The sequence below is a fragment of the Orbicella faveolata genome, unplaced genomic scaffold, assembly GCF_042242905.1.
Source record: "Orbicella faveolata isolate gen_17 unplaced genomic scaffold, um_ofav_v1 contig_26, whole genome shotgun sequence".
Taxonomy (NCBI): domain Eukaryota; kingdom Metazoa; phylum Cnidaria; class Anthozoa; order Scleractinia; family Merulinidae; genus Orbicella; species Orbicella faveolata.
In genome coordinates, this window is record NW_028301554.1 from 8,685,114 (window position 1) to 8,709,391 (window position 24,278).

Sequence of the window (24,278 nt, forward strand, 5' to 3'; positions counted from 1 at the left end):
TGGGCAAAAATTGGAAATTTAACGATAAGTTTTTAAATATCGCCTCTTTTGTGTTTTGCAAGCTAGTGATTATTCAGAGTGTTAATGTTTGTAGGATTCTCAAAAAAAAGAAAGTATTTTTATCTCACGTCCACAAAAAATTAGATTTTTTAAATTTATAGGCCCCAGGGGACAAGGCAATAAGTTAATAATTAAAAGGTATAAGGCCACATCTCTATTGGCATAAAAGAGTCAAGTACCAGTTCTAGTCACTGACAAATATTCAAATTTATTGGCTGAAATTCTAAGACAGAATCCAATTTTAAAGTAGACTCCAAAATACTTAAAATTACCCAGTGCAACTACCTTAAGTCGCTATTTCAATGCTAGAATACACAAAACTTATTCCAATCGAATATTCTCCTCAGGGGAATCGAACGTTCAGAAAAATCGTCGCTGCCTCTTCGCGTCGCGGTCTTATGTATGTATATATATATATATATATATATATATATATATATATATATATATATATATATATATATAAAATAAAATAAAATAAAAAATGCAAAACAATTAGAAATAATTTCTGAAATTTCTATGATTTCTATGTTCATTGTCCGTGCACCTTGAGTTGATTGAAACGATAATAATAACCGTCACACGCACAAGGAGGTCAGAAAACAACAAAGCTTGATCGGCAAATGTCTCATTTAATTTCCACAGCTGAAATGTTTCAATAAAGTTTGTCAAAACGTTATGCTGCATGCACTGTGGCTGCCTTTAAATACGCAACAAAATTTCAATGCATGAGTTCTGATTTTGCACCAGGACATGTGTGATGGAAAAATTAGGTAAGCAAAATCAAAGTTTGATTACAGCATTCTGTTAGAAACATGGCAATCAATGATTTCTTTTTGTCAGAAAGGTTTGCATTCGTCGAAGAAAGATGCAAAAGCTGTTTTTGGCGAGTTTGAAAAGTCAAGGTGGCTATTTATGTCTCCAAAACACAGTGCTAGTTAAGTTTTTTTTTCTCTCTGGGAAAAGATATCACACAGTTAGTTATATTTTTGAGTTTGATCTCGATTGGATTCTTACTCGATTAGTATTGTCATGAACGAAGGAAGCTAAACTACGTAATTCAATCGATTCAACCAACCGTAAATTCTGTTTTAAAAGAGTTCGGTCTTTGTTTCTTTACATCCGAAAAGAGTTAAACTCCCACATGAAATGGTTCGGGACACAAACAATGCCACCGTTTCATTGTTTTGCTACCGTGACGTTATGTGGAAACACTTTATAGTTAAATGGTGCACTGTGCATAAGATGTTTATTTGTTTTTGTAGTGTCATATTTGCATCAGGCTTGTGAGCCTAATTGCACAACCGAACTCTCCAAAATTATCGCCGTCGACCTTCATTGATTCCTTTGTTTATTTCTATTGTCTTGTACGTGCTGCGATTCCAATGACGTTCCTTCGAGGTTTTCCATTGCTTCAAGACCTTTGACGCAGCAGTACATCTAAATGTTTTCCGTTATGACATTGGAGAAACAGCTTTGCCTTTTCACTGTATGGCTTTTTACAACAGGTAGGTTTTATGGTGTTTCCATAAATTAAAAGTTAGCAAGGTGTCATTAGAGCGTTTATATGTAAATGTGCTCCTCTTTCACAAGCAGTGAACAATGACGGAGCACCTTCCACAAGATGCCTCTTGTGGACCAACATTTTGAGTTGATCATGAAGTTTGATTTATGCTTGCACATTTCTGCCTTAAAAGTAGAAAATATAACTCCTGGTATCCTCTGCATTCTTCCCTATTGCTAAAAACCACGGCAGATTTCTAGCAAGACTTTTAGACTTCAGTTGTAAAACTTGATTTGTAGTTTGGTAAATTGTCATATGCAAATATGGCAGGATACTCGCTCCAAACGACATCATCTGGCATCTTACTGTATCCTTGCAAGTTTCGTGGTTTACATCGATCTTTTAAAGCTTATGTCTTTTGGGTTTGAAATATTGGTAAAAAAATATTGGTAAAAAAAAAGGTTCATTTATAAGGGAACAGAACTAACGGCAATTACTGTGTTAAACAGCTGCGACAGAAAGAAGAATAGTATTCTCATCTATAAAGTTGATAAGTAAATTCAAAAGTAAAACTTCTTCCGTTTTCGATTTTCGGGAAACAAATAACAATTTGTAAATATGTATGTAATATACGCATTTATTGACACTTTTATAATTGGCATGCTATCATTGACACTTCACACGTAGCTTTCACTGAAGCCTATACATCCAATCGATTTATGTTGGATAACGGAATCACTTATGCACTGACATAGATTTGCAGTCCGTCTGTCATAGCGTCTACGTTATAAGTCGGTCGGCGATGCGAAATCCTGAAGGAAACAGAGCCAAACCACTTTAATGTCTTTAGGATTAGTGTTGCGTTATATTTTGAATTGACGTGACTGCGTTTATGTTAATTTCCCGCTTATTCCTGTTGCTGAGTGGGCCTTAACTGACCACCAGGAAATCCGATTTTTTTTTTAAGAATGGCAGGCCACACGAAACAGTCCTTTTGTACATTAAAGATAGAGAAGGAGCAATATCGAAATCATTTTTCTGTTGGATATACTAAACGTAAAAGCGTATAGATGATCCCACAAGGGAATCGATCAGCGTAAAATGCATTCCGACATAAATATCCAGCATGCTTGAATAAGGTGGAAGGTTCATTTAAATAAGCTTTTTAGTTATTGCTTCACATTTTGTTTTATTTCCAAATGATGATGATTTACTTTGCAAAAACGGAACTACCACTAAGGCACCAAATTATAGTATCTCAACACAAGAAAAAAATTCCATCGTGCAAGTCTGCAATCATAATAAACGGCACGCAATGCATGCAGAAGCGATGACGTTTAAAAATTGTTGCTAGAAGATTGGAACTTGAGCAGACAAACTGATTCTTAAACTTTTGGGTTAGAAATTTTAGGGGTTTACATTTAGGGTAGTCCATTGGTGGTTCATTCAAGTAGTTCATGTGCCAGGTCCATCTTGTTAGTCCATGTGCTAGGGGTCAGCGAAATGTACTAACCCAAATAAAAAGCACTCCGCTGAAAAGTTCCTTTCTCTGAAATCAACACATTATCTTTAAAGATATTTGGCAAAGCTAATTACCTCACCGGAGATTAATTTGTTGATATACTTGTCCAAGAGAAAATCATTTTCTCTTGACTTGTCATATCGCGTGTGCGACCCGCTTGTCTATCTAAAATTGTATGTATCGAAGATATGTTATTATGAGTTTGCCCGTGAGCGCAAATTTATCCGACACTGTATAAACCAAAATCCACCCTCAAATCTTCGTTTAAAAGCTGAAATTAAAAGAACTGCGCTGATCCTTATTATCTTTAAAGATATTTGGCAACGCTAATTACCTCACAGAAAATTAATTTGTTGTTAACCGTATACTTGTCATCAATGAACATTCGTATTGTCTTTACCCTGACAAAACGGTTATCGATTGTTTAATCACAACCACTCTTTCGTTGACAGAAAATATAAAACAGCACATTTCCAAAACTTCATAAAAAAAACTGAAAACTGCAAATGAATCGTACCCTGACTTCATTATCACCACTGTAAACTGTATATTTCAGTGCTCATACAATGTTCATTCAATTCACTTCAAGACTGGTAAAAGTACAACTGCGCTACCAATCCGTAAATTTTATGTACACCCTTCAGCTATCGCGTGTGCGACGTGGTTGGCTATCTAAATTTGTATGTATGGGCGATATGTTCTTATCAAGAGTTTGCCAGTGAGCGCAAATTTATCCGACACTGTATGAACCAAAATCAACCCCCAAATCTTCGTTTAAAAGCTGAAATTAAAAGCACTCCGCAGATCCTACAAACAGCAAAGGAAAGCCGCAAAGGAAAGCCGCAAAGGAAAGCCGCAAAGGAAAGCCGCAAAGGAATGTTACTCTCTCCGAAATCGACATCTTATTATCTTTAAAAATACTTGGCAACACTAATTACCTCACCGGAAATTAATTTGTTGTTTTGACTGTATACTTGTCATATCGATTAAAAGCAGTCTGCTGATCCTATACAAACAGCAAAGGAAAGCCGCAAAGCCTTCACCTATCGCCTGTGCGACTTACTTGTCTATCTAAACTTGTATGTATGAAGGATATGTTCTTATTATGAGTTTGCCCGTGAACTCAAATTTATCCGATACTGTTTAAACCAAAATCCGCCCCTAAAACTTCTTTTAAAAGCTTCAATTGAAAGCACTCCGCTGAACCTACAAACAGCAAAGGAAAGCAGCCAAGGAACTCCCAGAGTGCATTTCGCTTCCACGGGGGGATAAAAAGTGCGCGACATAAGCGCTCGGACATAAGCGCGACAAACTATGCGAAATCACTATCCAAAGGAATGCATGCATGCCAGCATAAAGTGACGACGTCACACAATATGTCATCGTTTAAAAATCAATGAAAGATAGTCATATGCAGTAAGTAATTGAGGCAAACATTATAGTGGTATGTGCTGAGAGCGTATCAGTTATCGTCCACGAGAGCAGGTAATATTAAATTGCTGAAATGTAGCTTTTGTATCGTCTGTTTCGTCTCAATAACATCAGACGGGTTCCCGCAAAAATGCACACTCATTTTTCGGACGACTTGCTCATAACGTCAACCCCAAAGCTTTTTTAAAATCACTTGCGCAGGAGGGTTTTAAACGTTGGCTTTATTGCACAAATGAACTTTTTGAATATTTTAGAGTATTTCACATTTGCAAGTGAGACGTAAAATATCTCAGCAGTCAACGGTTTGTTATGAAAAAAAAAAAAAAAAACTGTTTTATACTCGTTGAGGAGTGTCTGGATGACCAAAATAAGATATACTGAGGATGAATCCACTTCAAAGCTTTTAATCACTTGCCCGGGCGGGTTTTAAACATAGGCTTCATGACGCAAATGGACTATTTAGATATTTTAGAGCATTTTACTTTTTTAAGTAACACGTGAAACATCTCAACGGTCAATGATTTGTTATGAAAAAGAGAAAAAAAAAAACATGATCATCGCAGTAAATTTTCCAATTTAAGCAATTGGAAAGAAGAAGCCTGAAAAAATCAGGGCTTCATATAAACTTCACATCATCTCACTCCTCACGGGAAGATATGAACTCAATAAATTGACCTCGCTCCCAATGTGTGGCTTCATAGCTCAGTTGGTAGAGCATCGCACCGGTATCGCGGAGGTCACGGGTTCGAATCCCGTTGAAGCCCTGATTTTTTCAGGCTTCTTCTTTCCAATTGCTTAAATTGGAAAATTTACTGCGAGATCATTCTTCACTATCAAACTTTGATCTAGTAGAAATGCTGGCTTTTTATTGAGCAATAACAACAAAAAACGTTTCGTACTATGAAAGTCTCACAGGAAAAAAAAACCGTATCAGGCTCTTTGAGATATTTCAAATATCAAAGTCGTAAAAATTTGAAAACTTTAACCGAAATGTTAATTGCTGGATGAAGCCTAAAATTAAATTGTTTGCTGGAGTGAAAGCACAATAATTAACAGCGACAGTTTGGTTATTTTTATTTTATACGTTTTCTTTTTTCTTCGATAGTTTTACTCACCTGTGTCCAGTTGACCAAAGTAGAGCATTGTGAGTATATTTTCATTGTCATAAGTGTATGTGATATTATTTTGTCAGTAGCGAGAGAGGATGAAGGGAGTTGATCCTAAATATAGATCTTATACCTAAAGTAATGCCTCGATCACTCAGTCCCAGCTTTAGAAGCCCAGGAGAGTCTAACTGTAGCCAATAATTTGACGCAAATTCTACTGACGTGGACAACCCAACTGGCTTTGCGTGGGTTCTCCACCTGATCTCTTCCTCAACTCACGTGGTAACATTATCCGTGGGAGGACTGGATACTACATGAACCCTTGAGATGGACTATCTTGAGAATGGGGTCTAATTGATTGATTAGCGTTTTAAGTACTCTTTATCCTTTCTTATTTGCTCCCTTTATTTGGTACATAAGGTTCAGTACTGCTTACGCTGTGACTAAAATTGGGTAATCTTCCTCCTTACGGGGCAGGTGTTATGATGTTATGACGAAATTCATGATCAGTAACAGGACTGACGTGTGTAAAACTGACGTCAATTTGCTTTTTACAATAACAAAATTGTCAAATTGTCCGTTCTCGCTCGTTGGCGCATCGCATAAATTATAAATTCATGTGTCTGCCCGCTTATTGACAGTGAAAATTAGCCAATGAGCGCGCGGGACTTTCTGCATGCGCAGTTATCGTAAAAACGTTAATTGAGCGCAAATAATGGTGATCGTTAAGGTAAACAGACCACTGTCATTAAGTTTGTAAATCCTTAAAACTCTAAAAGAAAGCAAACCAAAAATGAATGACCAACAGCAAAATAACAGAAGTGAAAGACACTATGCGAGGAATCGAATCTCTGCGTCTTCAAAATACTTGTTTTGCAATTTTTATCGATGCCCTGATTACTGACCATACTATCTCTCTAGTTCTTCGCAGTTCCAGTCTTGACTAATTCCATAGCTTTACATCTTTTTAAGATAGCTGTGTAAAAGCTGTGAATTGTATATTCTATAGGCTGCACCTTTGACGATGGATTGTGCACTGGCTGGTCACAAAATTATTACCACGATGACTTTAACTGGACTAATAATTTCGGACCGACACTCTCAATCGATACGGGGCCATCTTTTGATCATGGCATACACGGTTAGTTGCTTGTATTGCTTAGCTCTTACAGGGTTGTTAATAAAATGAACACCAAATTTCCAGAATTTGTAGCCATCATTACGGTTGTCGTGTTATTATACAAATTAGCCGTGCGGTTCGCCAGAGGTAAGCATTGAAAAGCAAACAGTCGTTGAAGAATCTCTCGTTCAATAATTTGCAACAAAATCAATTTTGAGAGCCAAATTTGCATAAACCTACAAACATGACGGCTATCAAAAAATAGGTTTCAAACACCTCGTGACGACGGTCGCCTTTCAGGCATGATTGCTGATTACGTTTACTACACTAGGCTTTGAGAGACAAATTTTTATGATGTACATGAATAAAACCGTTAATACTAGTTCTTGCTGTTTTGATATTTACAATGTTATTTTCCTCGAAGATATTAACTTCTTAGCTAATCTGCAAATGCGAGATAAAATTAAATCCGATATTGTATAGTATTGAAATAAATTAGCTTATTTCCGACAATTAAAACAACATGCAGCTGAAATGTAGAAGTTTACGCTTCCTGCCTCATAGTCTGTTATATTTATCGAACGTCACAATAAATAAATACTCTGCACGCTACTTTCAAATGCTAGCAAGCCAGATCGTTGATTTATAAAACGCTCACCTCTTCTTCGTTGTTTATTGATTTCGTGTGAGGAAGCTGCAATTTGAATTCGTTGTTTGCAGGTTTTCACGAGTTTGGTTATTGCTCTTCTAGAAAATAAGGTAGCAAACTATAACAGAACAGAAAACAACATTTACTGAATTATAGATTAGGTGTGATAAGTTTTAATTTTCTACTTTATGTTGTAAGGAGGCCAAGATTTGCAATGAAATTCTCGAGGTAATTAATGTTTATTATTATTATTATTATTATTATTATTATTATTATAAGAATTAATACCCATTTATTGATATCCCTTTGATTGACTTATCTTAACTTGTTGTTGTTGTTGTTGTTGTTTTTTGTAGGAAGCTACATGTATATCGAAACGTCAGCACCTCGACAATATGGGGAAAATGCCAAACTGGAATTTTCAGTGTCCAGCTCTGACATTGGGAAGTTGTCCTGCCTGAAGTTTTATTATCACATGTATGGGGAAACAATAAACACAATCAATGTCTACAACGGAAATAACAAAACGTTCAATCAATCAGGAAATCAGGGCGATGTATGGGTGAAAGCGAACATCACAATGATTTTGGAAAACAAAGTAAGTTGTATACTGTTGATCACTGTGTTTGGAAATCTAGGTCTTCTTGTACAATAAGCTGAAAAAGTAAAGGAGTCGAGAGATTGGTAAAGTGGGTCTTTTACAATTAATTTAAGGTGGCCGAGCACAGTTTTCAAGTGCCTATGCCTAATTCACCATTACTTTTAAACTATTTATGCTTTGGCGCCCGTTTTTTTGCAAGAGTCAAGGTTAACCTCAGAAGGGTTTATTCTCGCATTTTGGCTAAGGTGTGTGCTGTTGCCATGGCAACGGGGCTGGTTAAAAACAAGGCTTAAAAATGGTTTTTGTTTATTTAAAAAAAATCCAGTCGTTAGATTTTTTTCATCATTTGCCCACTACGAATTGACTTTAAATCCCCTCTGTCAACACTGTTCTAATAAAATTTTGACATAGACGATTTTCGTAATTCGCCGTAAATCGTTTTCACTGCATGTTCTGAATTATTTAAAATTCCCTATGTCAAAATTCAGATTTTTTGTGATAGATCATTCACGTGGTTTCTGAACTATTTTTTTGCCAAATTTCGTGAAATTCTAACGACTGGATCGTTAGAAATCGGCAAGTTTTTGCAAAAGCAATCGGTCTCAATTTTTCGAGCAACTGCGCATGCGCTGCATTTAACTGGGTTCTTTCGGTAGGAAAGAAAAAGCTGAGAATTGCTGGGTTCTTTGCATCGTTACCTTTTCTAATATATCTTTGTAATAAAAGACTAAAGCCATCAATACACTGCGTTTAAATATAGAGAAAAATAGTACAGATACTGCGGGTGTTGAGTAAATAAAATGATCGCTCTATTGACGGCATGTTTGTTTCTTGCAGTCCTTGTGCGCGCGCTGAATTGCATCAGTAAAAGCGCGCGCGAAAACTGTGTTCGGCCACCTTAAGTTGGCATCTTTATTGAGGGCAGCTAACATAATTTTTGATGGTTTATACATTTGTGAGCAGGAAGATTTACGAAAGTAAAACAACATGACGTTTCGATGACCTCATGTTGTCAATTTCAGACGAATAAATTAAAAATAAACGCATATTTATAAGGCATACTCATATAAATTAGGATGGAGGAAACAAATTAGCAAGATGACATGGCAGCAGTTTCGCGCGAATGGAATCCACATGCATTTTCAGTTTTGATCTTTTGCTCTCAATCCACATCATTTCAAAGATCAAACATTCGAGTTTCTCAGGGCATTTCTTTATATATGATTGTAAAGTTAAATACACTTTATATACTCGTGACCTATAAAAAAAAAAATAATAATGATAATAATAATAAAACACGATAAAGTTACAATAATACAAATGTGAAATACTTAACCTAAAAGGTAAAGACGCAAGTGATGTATTTTGCTTATGTGTCATTGTTACTCATATTTAGGTTACGTTCGAAGGGATTACGGGAAATTCCTTCACAGGCGACATTGCAATTGACGACGTGTCCATTGTCGATGGTATCTGTCAAGGTACATCTCCAATTATGCTACCTCGATCTATACCATACGCAGCTAGTTAGTAGTTCTGTCATTTGTGTCATTACACAATGGCAAATTAGAATATTTTGACAAAACCAAATGATATTAAAGTTAATTAATATTTCTGAGCAGTAAATGTTTGTTCGATATTAGTGTGAAAATGCACCTTGCAGACTCTCTGTGTCGTCACGGTTTGCGACCCACTTTAAGATTACCTGACGTCTTCGAAAGCAATCCAGATTAAGCTGCATATACCAAAACTTTCCTTACACAAAACAGTACAGATTTTTAGCGTTTGTTCTGGATTTACTACAAGGTGTAATAAGGCGACAAATGTGCACAGTATAAGGAATGACATGCTTTTTCCTTGCACATATACATCATTACGCGTACAATTCTGTGAGGTGTATTTTCGTGAAGCAAGCGCTCCTTAGATAATACCTTTATAGATGGGAACTTCTTCCCTTTCAGTTCAGATACAAAATAAATTAAATTAAAGCCTGCTTGCACAACGAACGAAGTGCATTCAATTTATGTAGTAAATATATATATGCATATATTCTTATTTCGTTTAGAGTGTACAGAAAAAGTGAACCAATCATTTGGGAGATTGGATATCAGCTACACAAGTAAATTTGACCCATACTGTAATTGGATACTAGAGGATGCTGGGATATTGCAGGCAGTTGCCATAGTTTCGATCCACCAAATGAACTTACGTGAGAACAGCAGGTACGTTGCTGATTTACTTTGGCGATATGGTGTTGGTTAATTATAGGCGAACTTCAGCGTAAGAATCTGTCAAGGCCACAGTTTGCTCCTAGTTTTCGTCCAGTAAACTCTGTGTACTGTTTTACTGGATCGAAGCAAGAGAAGATCAACGAAGGGGATTTAATCTCCTTTATAGACCTTATACCTAAAATAATTCACCAAGTAAGTTATTTTAAGACGTGGTATCCAGTTCTTCCTAGTTTGTCACTTGCGCGATGCGTGGGCGAAAAAGCAACTTTCTCGAAACAACCGTAGACCAACGGAGATGGCAGGAAATGTGGTGAAAAGACCGTTTTAAACGTTTTGATTTTCAAAGGACGTTTTATAGTGCAGATATTTTCCTACGCTCTCGTACGTCTTTCTGTTCGACTGAGCTTTCATTTACTTTGTGCATGCTTCAGACGGTTGTTCATCCGTTTGTCGTTCTTTCGGTTTTAGGGAGTTTAAAAACAAGCAAACCACAACAGCAACGGCAACGATTACAATGGCCGTACTACGTGCGCTGTAACCCTTGGTACATTTCTTTGTCGTTATCTACAAGACAACAGCGTGAAGTGACTACTTTCTGTGTATATTCTAGTGAACCACCACAGGCAAAATGCTTTCGAATTTTGACGCAGTCTTACATGTTCTGTTTGGGATAGTTCTGAGAGTTATATACTTTGACGTATAATGCATTTTTCAATCGACGTTGTCCTTAAACTCCCTTTATTTTGTTGTCGTTTGGGCGGGGAGCGTCTGTCCGCAACTTTCTATACCATCTGTTCGTTGAGTTGCGTTGTGTTCGGGCGTTCGCTTGTCTTGGTCTCGTTTGGCTCTTCATTTTTCTGCCGTATATTCGGTTTTTATTTTTTGAGTTGGAGGATCTGTCTCTAGCGAGGGCCGAAGCTCATTTTATTCTGTGCTGCTGGAGATTTTCCTTTGCTTTTTAAACAAAACGTAAACAAATCCTCCACGAAAACACCGAAGAAGAGCGCGAGGTAAAATCTGCCGAAGAACTTGGCACCGCTTCCAAAAAATAACTTATGAGGGATTACCTTGGGTGTAAGGCATTCATGGGGGATTCACTCTCTTGCCTTGATAATCTGTTGATCGAAGTCGCTTTCAGCTTTGAGAAAACTACCCAAGTACTGCGGATTACGATTGTGGCTCCTTTTTAGTCAATTCGATCATGTAGAGGAGCAAGAGGCTAGAGAAAAGAGGTTACAGTAGCTTATGCTATGTATAAACGATGATAACATCTAGAGACATAAACTACTATTCACATTTTAAAAATATTTTTCTGCAGTGAATACGTAAAAATGTTTGACGGAAATGGGACCGAGATATTTGCTCTATATGGAGGGAGTTTCATGTCCAAGAATTTCCAGCATGTCTCGTTTGGAGAATCCAAAAATATCACCATACAAGTCTCTATTATGGACAGCTGGAGCTCTGTCAAGATTGATTACGGCACAATGAAGCAACCTCTCGATTCAGGTAAGGAAAAGAAGAAGAGCACTTTTCATATACAAACGCAGGGCTGGTTTTCACCCTTTGATAGAAGTTTTAAAAAAAATGAATTTTGCCACATGATTGCTACTGATTTTCGCGCTGGTCCTCGATCCTTTCAGGCCAAATTGGGTTGCTGTGAAAGTAAAATAAAACGTGAAAGGATCACATGGAGAAAGTTTTTCTAATGGAGAGTTACAAACCATTCACTTTGTATGCAACTTAGCTTAATACAAGCCTTCGAAAAAAGCCGTTTGGAATAAAGGTTTGAACCAGCTAGTTAGACATGCAGTTGTAATAATTGCAGTTTACACAACCATTGTTTTTGTAGACACTTTCTTTATACCTAATGTAGCCATGTAGAGTTTTTCGGTTAGTTGATAGTTGTTATTTTGAGGCGACAAAGTTCTGATTTATTTGACTTACAAATTATTATTTATTTATTACACGCTGTAGCTTCCATTCTGGCTGACTGGAATGTAACTGTCGTAAACAAAACAGCAAGCAGTATCGCAGTAAGTTGGAGCAGCCCAGCCAGTCTTCTCAATGGTGGAATTCGATTTTATTTTGCCCTTGCCAGAAAGATTAACAGCAGTAGCGAGTCAATTAGCGAAATGGCAGCTGGAAATGTGACGGCATTGGAGATCAGGGACCTTGAAGGGTCCAGAGAGTATGAAGTTGCTGTTGTAGCCGTGAATGTCGATGGGACACCGTTTGAAAGTGCAGAGGTCGTGGCTAATACCGACGAAGGAGGTGAGAAATATTTAGAAATGTCGAATGCGAAATGCTAAAACAACTGTGGGAGCAACAAACCTTAAGTTCTATTTACTTTGTTTTTAGTTCCTGGTAGAGCGCCAAGTGATGTTAGAGTGACAAGCCTTGAGTTTACATCCGACCTTCTGGTGGAGTGGAACCCTCTACCCCCGCAATACGCCAATGGTATCCTCCTAGGGTACATAATCTACTATAGAGAAAACCAAGATGATTCTTCATTTAAAAGCGCCTATGCTCTTGGTCTTTCCGCTACAAATTTTACTTTAAAGGGACTGAAACCAGCTCACCAATACCAAGTTGCAGTGACCGCTTTTACTTTCAAAGGAGAAGGACCTTGGTCAGATTTCAGTTACGTTACCACAGGTATGTTTTTACACAACTGTTTTTGTTTATATCATGCATAATCGCAATGCTTCTATTGGTTAGTTATATGAGCGCACATAATCACCTTTTGTAGTTTGCCAGATTTTGTGCAGGGTCAACCCCAAAAATAGCCATTAAAAAGCATCCAACAGAGAACTTTGCCAGGTTTCAGAACCAATTCCACCTATTAACTATGATCGCATTAAAACAGTGCTATTTACTGTCTTCCGGCTCACCTAAATTCTACTGTTTCTAATGACAAGTGAACGCTAGTATCAGGGCTCTGCTTTCGGATGGTCGTTATAATTGCATAGAAAAGGGTTACTGTGCTACTAACTTTGCTACCAACTGTGGAATTTTATAGCTACCAAAGAAGTGTGGATGTGTTGCAAATTTATCGGTCTATCCTCCTGCAGACGCACAGAGCACAGTGTCATTAACCACCTTTAGTACAGAGGATACAGTTCGCTGAAATTTTATCAGTCGTGAGTGACGATCACATCACCGCAACGATTTTTTGAGAAGCAGACAGTACAGACCCATGGCCTTTTAAGTACCTCCCACCTCTGTCAGGAGACCCAAAGTCTATTGAGTAGCTCCCCAACCCTGTCGGGAGACCCATGGCCTCCTAAGTCGGTAGTCCACCCACGTCTGTCAGGGGTCCCATGGCCACTCAGGTAGCCCCCCACCTCTGTCAGGAGACCAGTGAACTCTTAATTAGCCCCCTCCGCGCCTCCGCCAGAATCCTACCTAACCAACCCTCCAAAAAAGTGGGTCCCTGGTACGTAAAATTGTTTTGGTCAGTTAATTGAAACGTTAAAAATGTCAAAATGAAATTACGACGTACATTCCTAAAAGTTTAGGAAGCTGTTAATATAAAAGCATATTTGAAGATAGATAGCGAATTGTTATTTTTATTCCCTTTGAGCCTGATTTGCTTTAAACTCTTGCATTCTGACAAACAACTGCCCTGAATTCGCTCTGCTTGAAGGGAATTCATGACCATTCGTCCTTACGTTATATTTCCTTAGCCTTTTTTTGCAATTCTAATACTGTTTGATTATCACATCAGAAATACTTTCCTTCTAAATAGCTAAATCGTTATTTCTTTTCTTCTTTTAAGGCTGCTTCGTCTCTTTCAATGCGACCTTTGGCCAAATAGCGTTAAAATCTACGAGTAACGATCTTATCCGATGTAACTGGACAATACACAGTGCTGGTATCCCTGCAGCCGTCGCTTTCATCGCCGTTCAAGAAATAAATCTTGACGATTGCAGGTATATTAGTAAAGTCATCGTAAAGGCACCTGGGATCAAATGGAGGTCCCTATGCCTGTAGCAGTTTCATCTTTCTTGAAGAAAGATACGAGAAATATGTGAAGAGGGAAAGCTACCCCTAATTACAATAAATCCCCAGCGCTACGTCCGTTAACACAACTTACAATATGATTTTTTTTTTAATTAGCCCACTTTATATTACTATATAATTCTTATACTACTTACTAAATATTTTTTTCATTAGCATACTCTGCATACCATATAATACTTGCATTACTTACGCTTGGTAAAGCAAGTACAATTTTAGAGCGGTATAACGCACAACACATCGCAGACATAATGCAAAAGTTTCAAATAAATTTTAACCTAGAGATTTCTTTTTTGTAAACATTTGATATTTCCTTTTTTTTCCGCTTCTTTCCTTTTTCAACACATCGTGTTATGGCTACAGCTAAACAATAAATATCAAATTAAACATTAATATAACATATACATCAGTAGAATTGGTATAGGTAATCATAGGGTTTCGAGTTCAATTTGGCATTAATTTGCACGAGTGAGTTTTTTAAAAAATCTGAAATTGCACGAGCCGCTTCATATAAACATGAAAACAAATTCGCGTGGAGGACATGCCGGACGATCTTTCTTGAAGCCATTTTCTCTCATTCGAGAAAACGTTTTTCAGAGTTTCCGCTCTAAATTTTCGTCGTCATTTTACGTGATATCATTGGCTTAGAAAATTTCCTATTTTCTTTCAGCCAATCATAATCTAGGTTTACGAGGTTTACACTTTTTGCACTAGTGTTACACTTTTTGCACTAGTGTTACACTTTTTGCACTAGTGTTACACTTGAGCTGCACTGCTCTCAGCCAATTAGAATCGAGTAATTTTTTTCATATATATTATTAGGAGTAAAACAGCTTACGTGCGATAATATTTCGGAAGCCCTTTTCTTAATTTGCAGTCGCCATCTCTTTTAAAATTTAGGGTTTTCTGCGTGGGAAAATCTGAAACACATCCACGAAGGCTTGTGCAGAAAATGCAATATTTGGCAAGCAGTAAACGATAATTTAAGGCTTGCCAATAATTTATCCTATCATGCCATGCAGCCGTTAAGTCCATGGCTTGTAGATAACGTTATTGTTTCATTTGTATTTCGTACCAGCAGTCTTGAAACATGGCCCAGAAATAGACTGTAAGAGTGGACACTTACTCATATAATTAATCAAAAAATTTTCCATTGAAGAATACTTTATTCATGAAATATATAGTTTTAGCTAGCTGCTTAAAGTAATGTACGGTGAAAGTTCCTCTTCTGAGCGAGCAATTTAACTCTGGTTATTACAACCATTATAAAACCCCGTTTGAATCGGCTCTCGCGAAACTCTGCAATAAAGAGGTTCTGTTTAAGCTGCGACAGTGACCGCTTTAACGATTTAATGACTGCATTGGTTTTGTTTTTAAGCTCTCGAAAATTACCAATGCTTTTAATACTGCTATCAAATCACGTGTAGATGACATAATGTCGAAAACGTCTTTATTGTTTCCTTTTTTCTCTTTAAATGTATGCTTTTAGCCTTGTAAAAGTTAGGTTTAAACTCCAAGAGTACATTATTTAATCAGTTAACTAATTTATTTATAATTACTTAATTAAAAGAAAGTAAGGGAGACCACTTCAAGTAAGAAAGCCGCGTTTTAACAACAATTGCTACAAACTACTACTAACCATGCTTATCTTTACAGTGAATTTGTCAAGATTATTGATGGAAATGGCACTGGACTTCTCTATCACCCTGGGTGTGTGCCATTTTCTCGAGAGGTTCTAGCACATGTCTCTTTTGGTCTTTCAAATATCATCTCCATCCAAGCATATACAGAAACACCAGGCAACACAATCATGATGAAGTTCGCTATTTTAAAAAGGGGTCGAGAGTCAGGTGTGTTTGTAATAAACTCTGTAAATGCTGTCGTTCCTTTGCTACTACTGCTTGTGTATGCCTCAGCTTCTGTTGTGGCTATGACTACCACTAATTTCAATATTACTACTAATATCACTACAGCCACTTCTAACACTGCAACTACTACCTCTGCAAATTTCACTTTCACTGCCAGTGCCGCCGCCGCTGACGCTGCTGCCGCAGCCGCCGCCGCCGCTGCCACTGCCACTGCCACTGCTACCGCTACTGCTGCTGCCACTGCTACTGCTACTGCTACTGCTACTGCTACTGCTACTGCTACTGCTACTGCTACTGCTACTGCTACTGCTACTGCTACTGCTACTGCTACTGCTACTGCTACTGCTACTGCTACTGCTACTGCTACTGCTACTGTTGCTGCTGCTACTGCTACTACTGCTAATGCTGCTACTACCACTACTGCTGCTGCTACAACTGCTACTGCTGCCGCTACTGTTACCGCTAGTGCTACTACTACTGCTAATGCTATCGCTACCGCTACTGCCTCCACTGCCAGCGCCATTGCCACGGTCACTGCCACTGCCACTGCCACTGCCACTGCCACTGCCACTGCCACTGCCACTGCCACTGCCACTGCCACTGCCACTGCCACTGCCACTGCTTCTGCTGCTGTTGCTTCTACCTCTAGGACAATTAATTTACATTTTTTGTTCATTAAAGGAAATTTATTACGCTTTAAATTACTTTGCTTTTTTTAACTTCCCCAGCCATACCGGTTTCGGGATGGAATGTTTCAATCTTCCACCACAGTCCCACCAGACTTACCCTTCAATGGATGAGCCTCGATACAGTCGTTAATCATCACGCAAAGTTTTACGTAGTTGAAGTAAAGAGTATGCAGGGCACCATATTGACCGCAGAAACTGTTTCCGAAAACGCTACAAGTGCAGTTATTAAAGGACTGTGGCCCTCTACAATGTACGTTGTGAGTGTATTTGGCGTTGACAGCACTGGACAACCATACAAGAGTTTAGAAAGCGTTACTACTACTAAGGAAGGTACGAGGAAATAGACGCATCGCAGGGTCTATGCTAAAGTTCATTTCAGATCACAGTTTGGAATTTGTGTAGTATGAGGCACTCTTGCATATACATGTAGTAATTGTTATTATACACGAGAAATAGGAGACGAGGTCCAGCATTTTTAGCAACTTAGTTCTAGAAGACAAGCCTTGATTATAATAACTATCTCGTTCTCCTTGATTACATGATGCGTGACTCCAGGTAAAAAAGTGTACCGTAAATACAATTTTAGCAACTTTGTGACCTCAAAGGACACAAACATAAACTAAGATTTTCATAACAAGTTTATATATTATACGAAGAGTGATTTAGTTTCTTTGTGCGATAAAATATGGCCACCAGTTTATTGTCTGTTTCACAGCTTAACAACCAAACCGTGTCAAGACGGAATCATTGAAGTTGAAATAGAACAATCTTGTAACTGGCATTTTAATGTACTTTGCAATCAAGAGATAATTTTTAAGGAAACTTGTTAGGTGAAATTTAATTAAGAAATCGTTTTACTCTAAATTTGCAAAATAAAACCGTAAAAGGGCGTCTCGTTCAAGATAGCTTGACCATTATTTGCTAAGAAGATGCTATAAATGATTTTTAAGAAACATATTGTCTAATTTAGAAGCACGTTTTGTAAATTTGTTTATTCTTTGATTTTAGTTTCTTGCGGCTTCCGACCAAGCGCGACTCGAATTGTGGGTGGTACAGTTGCACCTGTCAACAGCTGGCCATGGCAGGTGATGTTGACAGACGAGTTTGGACGTCAGTTTTGTGGTGGTTCAATAGTGGATCGTTATTGGGTGGTGACAGCATCTCATTGTTTGGTTGGACTAACGCCGTCTGGTGTTAAGATAAGGTAGCTTTCAATATAATTTTTATTGGCTTTCCAGACGCTGAGAATGCAAGATAAAAAAAATGTTAGGAAATAAAAAAAAATAATAGTAATAATAACGACGACGACGATAATGGTGTCGTACAAAAGGAAGATAATAAGCTGGCGGAGGAAAGAAGACTGTAAAAAATTACAGAATTAATTTCGAGGTTTCTTTCTTTAAACAAACACATAATTTTATTGCGTAATTCGCTTCTATCTGGCGTGTGAAATCTACCTTTTCAACCGAAAGTACTTAATAATCTGCCAAACTAAATCACGTCATTTTTTATTACCAAAATCGAATTGATTAAAAGAACCCAAGTATATGAGTTTTTACAATCGATATGTACGTTCTGTTTCAGACTAGGGGCCCACTACAGAACAAATGGTAGTGTTGGAACAGAGCAAGACATCGATGTTGCAGAAATCAAAATGCATGAGAATTACTACACTCCTCTTCGAGAAAGCAATGACATTGCGCTGCTTAAACTCGTTAGTCCTGCTGAACTTGATGAAGGAGTTGGTCTAGTTTGTTTGCCAGATACCGACCATGACCTTCCTTTTGACAACCTTGACAAAAAATGCTGGACAACTGGTTGGGGAGCTTTATATTCTGGAGGCCCCTCACCAAATACACTGATGCAAGCATCTGTGCCACTGGTGTCAAAAGAACGTTGCGATAGTGCCTACCCTGATGCAATCGACGATTCCATGCTCTGTGCTGGTCTAGATGAAGGAACTATTGATGCCTGCCAAGGTGATAGTGGTGGGCCCCTGGTGTGCGAGTTTTATGGTACGTGGTATCTCGAGGGAGTCACCAGCTGGGGTGAAGGATGTGCCCTTCCGAATAAGTATGGGGTATACGCCAAAGTGCGAAACTTTATATCGTGGTTATCAAGAAACATGAACGCTCCTCCCACTGAATCAGCACAGAACCATCCATCTTCTGCATTAGGTACGAATATTTATTTTCTAATAATTATAATCATCCAAGTGTTTATATAAAATGTAATAAGGCAAACAAAAACCAAAGTACTACCCGACTTCTTCATTTGAATGATTTATTTGTCTTACTACGCCGGTAAGAGAATTTTGACTGCTTGAAATATAAAGAAAGGGAGATCGACAAAAGCGTAATTGAAGGGCATCTCTTTCAAGGTAAAAATCAAATATACCACACAACGGCCTTGAAATGGTTGTTTCTGGATCACTCCTATGTCAGATATTATTTTATAAAATAGAGAGGTTAAGCATGACGATAACGGCAGACGGCAAACGGCAAAGATAACTTCTGATTTTGAGTTCTTTTCTTCTAATCCATAAATAAAGCACACAAAAGTGGAATAACGTCTCCTACTATTCATTGCAAATACAAATAATTTCACTCTACTGTACAAACAGCTGAAGAGAGACGGCAAAAGTTTCATTTTTGCCGTTTGCTGTAGACATCATGCTTAACCTCTCAAATAACTGAGATACTACGCACGCTCTGATTGGTCAATAGAGTTGCTTCACCTATGTTTTATTGTACCGGTATACCACGATTCCCGATCTAGTGACAGCTCTACGCGGGAACTAGACGACTCGGAACTTTAGCGATAACAAATGTAATAAATAGTTTTGCCTTTCACTAGTTGAGATATCATAACACGAACATCTTTTCATTCAACATATACATGGAAATTTGCAAGGAATAAAAAGTTGGTTGTCATATAAAGCTTTATCTTTTTTCCACGGCAAAACTCCGGTTACCCTCGAGATTAGAATTAAGGAAGTTTTCAACCCTTTAATCGGTGCTTTCCACCGACTGATCAACTTGAGTTGTCAAAAAAGCAGGAAAAATATTTCTTTCTATAAGACATTTTGAGTTTAAACTCAATGCATGCATGCATAACACGATAAATGAATTTGGTTTCCATAAGCTTAGCTTTCAAGCAATAGTTTTCATTAACAAAATACAGAGAAACACGGACTTCATAGCCTTCAGCATAAATATATAAATTCTGAGTAAATTTCGGAAACAGTGTTTGTATAACTAACCTTTATTCCATTTGCAGAACTTTGGAAAGTTATCGTTTAACTCTGCGTTGAATCACTTCGCTAAGCACTTGAATTTTGGACTACTTGCACACTTTTCGCACAGCCTTTTACTTTCGCGATGACCAATTCCACCTACGAATCCCTGCATGTCCCCGTCAGAGTACTTTTGTGTTAATTAATACACTTTTTGCCTTTCATCGATAACCGTTCCCCTTCCTTTCTTAAAACTGTCTTAGTGTGAAATGTTTTAGTCGCCTTGCTCTGCGGATTTCGTGTCCGGCGCCGAGTCTGTACTTTCATTCTTTCAGTCACTGTAATTGGTTTGTCCCGTCATCTCATGAATTTGATGAGAATAAGCAACTTGATCACAATTACTTGTTTATCGGTGCAATAAACCACTTACTCGCCTAACACCTTGTGACTTACAAGCTTTTCTCGCATTCTCCCAAGATCCTGCGTGGCTTATTACACCAGTAAACCCATAGAAAGAGTGGTCCATTGCTTAAATAAAATTCGTGATTGTGTCATGGTCTCAGGCACATCCAACAGTCTCATATCAATTGCCATTTATGATAATGTGTTTGTCATTAGTGTTTCAGGGCTAGGTAGTAAGGGCAATATTTTATATCAACCTGTCGCGCAACAATGTTGCATTGTAAGTTGAAACTGTGGCGTTCCATTTTGCAAGTTGTTCCTCACTAAGCACAGAGAAACTGATCTCTACCTCTCAAAACCTGTTAAGGTAATTTGCAACATGTGTGTAATATGCACGACGACGCTTGTCAACTTGCAGTGAAATATTTTTTTCTGGGATAGGTTGCCCGCATTACATGACTTGGCCTTGAGGTACACGTAAAAGTATGCTATATAAACCACTACAGTATTTCACAATACTGATCTACAATCACAAACAGATCTCACTCACACAACTTATGTAAATGTGCTCTATGAGCAGACTCGTGAGCGGATGATGATGGATGTGTACTAACCTGCGTAATATGGCATTGCTCCTCTCATAACAAAAAACAGCAACAACAAGAAACAAGTAATAACTAAGGCTTTAACTGCCTGATACTATTCACTTGACTAAAGATGACTTCTTAATAGGTTGTCGAAACGTCAGTCACCAACAACAGTTCTTTTCAGAACTTTTCTCACCCGGACGATCACACAAGACGAACTTCTGTAAGACATTGTTTCCTTTCGTTTTCTCCCTCAGAGAATTTACTTTACCGTTGCGTGGCGAACGCCCAAATGTTACACGTAACATGCGTCAAAAAAAAAAAAAAAAAAAAAAAAAAAACGAATTACAAAAAGTTAGCAGATGATCGACCAAACTCACATTTGCCTACAATCCGCAACTTGCTTACACGATTCCTGAGTTAAAAATAAGGTAGTAATATCTTTTTCTTCATTAAAAATGACAATTATATTTCTAACCCTTTCAGTTTGGTGTAACTTCGACCACGGTTTGTGTTCTGGATGGAATCAGTCGTTCTCGGATGATTTTGATTGGACGTTGGCATCTGGTTCCACACCTTCCTCTTCTACAGGTCCTACCTACGGTCAAGGGGGCTCAGGTTAGGTATATCTATTGTTTGTTTGTTTGTTTGTTTTTTACATAATGTTACACAGATAAACGTGTAAATAAAAACAAAGAAAAAAAAAAAGAAAAAAAAAGAAAAAAAAGAAATCGATCACTGAACCGATTCAAAAGTGCCAACCAATGAAAAACTTTTTCTCTTTGACAATAATAATATTGACTTTTTTTTCCTCAGGAAAGTATATGTACATCGAAGCGTCTTCCCCTAGAAAACCTGGAGACAGTGCAAAACTTTTCTTCACTGTTCCGAGTCAAGGGAATCAGGCTTGTCTTTCATTTTACTATCATATGTCTGGGGCATCAGCTGGAATTCTCAATGTGTACAGTGGCAATAATAAAGTTGTTTCCTTGTCAGGAGATCAGGGAGACAACTGGCTCCTTATAGAAAGAAGTGTATACTTGGACGAAGTGGTAAGAAAAACATAACAAAACAGTAGTTATAGAGAAGGAGTTCTGCGTCACGGCGCATACGTAGGGGTGTAAGGGTGCTGGTGTGCTAATACTCCGCGAGAGTGACGTGAAGTCTCTTTCAACGGGGTGCAGGGGCGTTAGCTATAGCGAAGGGGTGTAAGGGCGCTCATGACATTATTTGCTTTTACCATAATGTGACGTAAATTCCCTTTTCGGAAGATGACATTATCGGGGCGAAAAGATAAAAATAGATTGGATGACGTTGAAGGGTAGTTTTAGGGGATGACATCATGAATGGAACCCCTTCCCAGTTCGGCTCATGATTGAGTACAATAGGAAGAAACACATTTTAGCAGGATAATTTCATCATAGCATAAAATATACTTTATTTATATTACTTGATTTTCCTACCTGGAAAATATATTAAATTATGTAAGCGACATGGAAGTTGCTTTTCCGCGTTTGGACCGTCAATTTGTATTTACACTTTGAATAGACGCTAAGCAGAAAAGAAATTTCCTTTGGACATGATTACTATCGGCTTTAGCGCCTCGGGCCAAAGTCTATATGGATCGCGGTTTCGTCTTATACGCCTCAGACATTATAAAAATCTATGATTGTGAATAAATCGATTTCTATTTGGTCTATTAACTTAGTAGACAGAACAAAACAACTCTATTTGTTCAAATACAATAGAGTTTTCCATTGCTTCTTTGTTATTGCAAAATAATCTCCCTGGGGTCATTAACGCCTAAAGTTATGCAGGTACAAGACGGAGAAAATGAACGAACTAATGTTCTTCAAAGACGTTTATTGCAGTCAACTAATCTTTAATTATTTATAACTCTCAGAACTATAACTTGTCATGTGATCATTACAACGTCCTACAGTTTCTTCTTTCAATCCGGTCATGATCCGGTACACTGAACCATACCTTGTACTCATATCCTTATCGGAAATTCTCTTTACACTGGCTGCGAAGTTATTTGTAGTTTATTTCAATATAACTTCGAGGTAGCAAAGATAGTCTTATATCCCATAGTAAGCTTTTAATCCATCAGTTCTGAGTGTCCTGCAACTGTTTTGGGAACCTTACGGTAAAAAAATGATGCCATAAACGCCCTTACACCCCTACGCTAACGCCTCTCCAACCCGATGATGTCATCTTCCGGGAAGAGACATGACGTCACTCCCTAGGGGTGTAAACATCCTAACACCCCCTACATCCCTACGCATGCGCCCTGTCGCAGAAGCCCTACTCTATAACTATTCAAAACACTTTAACTTTAGACATTCAAGATCGTATTAAAATAGGTTCTTGAAACAAGAAAATGACTGACTAAGTGTTTTCTTCGGGAAAAAGGCGACCGTATTAACGAGATATCGGGATATGTGACGTTGCAAGGCGAGGCTGCTGAGAGTCTGCTGTCCTTTCATAAATTCAACGTCAGTCAAACGATCCTGCTTTTCTAGTTTTAAAACAAAGACTCAGTGCTGCCTACTCCAGTAATCATATCGGAAAGAAACAAAGGCAACAATAAATCATTGGAATCTCTAAGAAACTTGCGCCGAAAATTCACGATATAATAAAAATATGTTTACAGGTTACAATTGAAGGAATAGTTGGGAGCTCATATACAGGAGATATTGCTATTGATCAAGTAAAAATCACCGAAGGGAGTTGTCCAGGTGCGTATATACATATGTTCTGTTAAAAGATAATAATAATAATAATAATAATAATAATAATAATAATAATAACAATAATAACACCAATCCTGTAGCTAAAAATAGTAATTTCAGAAAGGTAGTCAATTCAGTTACCAAACAGGACACATCTGCCTTCTCTGTCGTTAAACGTCATGTTCTTTAACCCCCTTGGTCACCCCTTGAACCTCGCGAATTTTTCCACCGATTTTGATAAGAGTCACACCTTAAAGACACAAACAACTTGATTTAGCAGTCGTTCCAGAAAAGCTTCCCGCCTTTTTCTTCAATCGACCGCTTGCCCCTTTGCCGAGTGTTACTGGAAAAATGGCAATTCTTGTTAATTATTTGGAGTCTTTGTCAGATAAGTTGTACGCTATTTGAAGTAAGAAAATTCAAGCGTTTTTTATGCATTCACATGTATACTTAAAGCTATATCGAGATACTTTGTATATCGCCTCGCTGTAATCAAGAGCGATTGTTTCGGTTCC

General features: G+C 37.9%; 1 protein-coding gene across 1 annotated transcript in view; it reads left to right on the forward strand.

Moving 5' to 3' along the window:
• The first annotated feature begins 747 nt into the window (after positions 1 to 747).
• Positions 748 to 24,278, forward strand: part of LOC110065945 (MAM and LDL-receptor class A domain-containing protein 1-like) — a 36,795-nt gene continuing 13,264 nt past the window's right edge. Inside the window, exons 1-17 of the mRNA XM_089295556.1 lie at positions 748 to 1,568; positions 5,623 to 5,661; positions 6,633 to 6,764; positions 7,749 to 7,990; positions 9,390 to 9,474; positions 10,059 to 10,215; positions 11,543 to 11,733; positions 12,202 to 12,498; positions 12,586 to 12,882; positions 14,006 to 14,159; positions 15,904 to 16,097; positions 16,844 to 17,134; positions 17,813 to 18,008; positions 18,389 to 18,981; positions 21,515 to 21,646; positions 21,845 to 22,080; positions 23,685 to 23,769. Coding sequence (XP_089151682.1) covers positions 1,505 to 1,568; positions 5,623 to 5,661; positions 6,633 to 6,764; positions 7,749 to 7,990; positions 9,390 to 9,474; positions 10,059 to 10,215; positions 11,543 to 11,733; positions 12,202 to 12,498; positions 12,586 to 12,882; positions 14,006 to 14,159; positions 15,904 to 16,097; positions 16,844 to 17,134; positions 17,813 to 18,008; positions 18,389 to 18,981; positions 21,515 to 21,646; positions 21,845 to 22,080; positions 23,685 to 23,769 — 3,385 coding nt within the window. The 5' untranslated portion in view covers positions 748 to 1,504. The remainder of the gene's footprint in view (positions 1,569 to 5,622; positions 5,662 to 6,632; positions 6,765 to 7,748; positions 7,991 to 9,389; positions 9,475 to 10,058; positions 10,216 to 11,542; positions 11,734 to 12,201; positions 12,499 to 12,585; positions 12,883 to 14,005; positions 14,160 to 15,903; positions 16,098 to 16,843; positions 17,135 to 17,812; positions 18,009 to 18,388; positions 18,982 to 21,514; positions 21,647 to 21,844; positions 22,081 to 23,684; positions 23,770 to 24,278) is intronic.